The sequence below is a fragment of the Oratosquilla oratoria genome, chromosome 19, assembly GCF_046742065.1.
Source record: "Oratosquilla oratoria isolate Oo_2021 chromosome 19, ASM4674206v1, whole genome shotgun sequence".
Taxonomy (NCBI): domain Eukaryota; kingdom Metazoa; phylum Arthropoda; class Malacostraca; order Stomatopoda; family Squillidae; genus Oratosquilla; species Oratosquilla oratoria.
Genome location: NC_134795.1, coordinates 46323302 through 46324683, shown reverse-complemented (window position 1 = coordinate 46324683; position 1382 = coordinate 46323302). Strand labels below are relative to the sequence as shown.

Here is a 1382-nt window from a genome sequence, read left to right as displayed (position 1 = left end):
TATGATAGTTCTTACATTATAGTAATTTTATTTTACAAAAATGCTATATGCGTTAAGGGGACACTACAGTAGTGGCCTGTTGCCACATTACTCTCCCCCGAATGACTGGTGAAACGATACAGTCTTGGAAGTCCGGGGCCGCTTGGGAGGAGTAAGAATGGGAGTGCCGTTGACGGAAGTGTGCGTGGAGTCAAAAAGGTAGGCCGGTTTTACCCTAGCAATGGAAATGTGGTCACGCTTTCCGTTTCACCGAATTGTCATGGTCTTCCTGGTGCGGCGCAAAATTTCGAATGGGGCCTTCGTACGGAGGCCGGAGGGCTTTCCTGACGGCGTCCGTTCTGACGAAGACGTGGGTGCACTGGAGAAGGTCCTGGCTCACGAAGGTCTTAGGTGACTTGGCTTGGCGCGGTGGGACGGGGTGCAGCTTGGCCATGGTCTCCTTCAGTTTGAAGGCGAAGTGGTGTGGAGTATAGGAGTTGGAGTGAGGCACGTCAGGGATGAATTCTCCGGGAAGCCTGAGGGTGGTGCCGGTGTCCAGCGCAGTCTTTGCAGAAGCAAAAGCTTCCTCGGCTTTAGGACACCAAGCGAGCTTTATGGACTGACCACGCTTGCAAGGCCTAATGAAAGAATACAAAGGTTGTAACATGAGGGAACACTTAAAGATGAAGCGACTGTAAAAATTTATCATGCCTAAGAACTGCTTGAGTTGTCTCTGGGTATAGGGCTTCGGGAACCGGCGGATGGCATCACACTTGATATCCAGAGGTGAAATTCCAGTGGAGGAGACAGTGTGTTTGAGAAAATCTACGGAGATCAACAAATTTTTCGACTTGGCGGCCGTAGTGTTTGAGGAAATCGGCTGCGAGGATTGGTTGAGACACGTCCACTCAAAGGCACGACGGAGGTTGAGGGATAAGGTTAACCCATTACCTCCCATAATTCTATTAACTAGAATTTTTTTGTAAAACTTTGATTTCAAGCATAAAATAACCTTAGAAACACGGTGGAATAGTCAGAATAATTATTTAAATAGAAATAAGCGAGATATTGGGTGATCTCATATGAGATCACTGGGATGATACAGTTGCAATAACCCCAGTGAATCTCAAAATGCAATATTTGATTATGGTATTCAAGATTACTTATTATATATGGATAAATGAAGATTTATATATAACCATATGTGCTTTATTTAAAAAAGACATACAATACCAAAAAATATACATAAATCAAAAAAGATATTTTTATTTTCAAAGGAAAAAAATAGCTATACAAAATAAGAGATATGAACTAATGCTGAAAATGTTTGTCCTTTGGAATTATAATATTATGAAAAGAAACATTTTACACATATAATGACTGTGCACTTGATCAATCTTTTA

The 1382-nt window shown here is 42.3% G+C and overlaps 1 protein-coding gene across 1 annotated transcript; it reads right to left on the bottom strand.

The window, feature by feature from the left end:
- Positions 1-232: 232 nt before the first annotated feature.
- On the bottom strand, positions 233-937 carry LOC143035616 (uncharacterized). The gene has a single exon (XM_076202483.1). The coding sequence runs from the start codon at positions 935-937 to the stop codon at positions 233-235; it is 705 nt and encodes a 234-aa protein (XP_076058598.1).
- Between the last annotated feature and the right edge of the window lie 445 nt (positions 938-1382).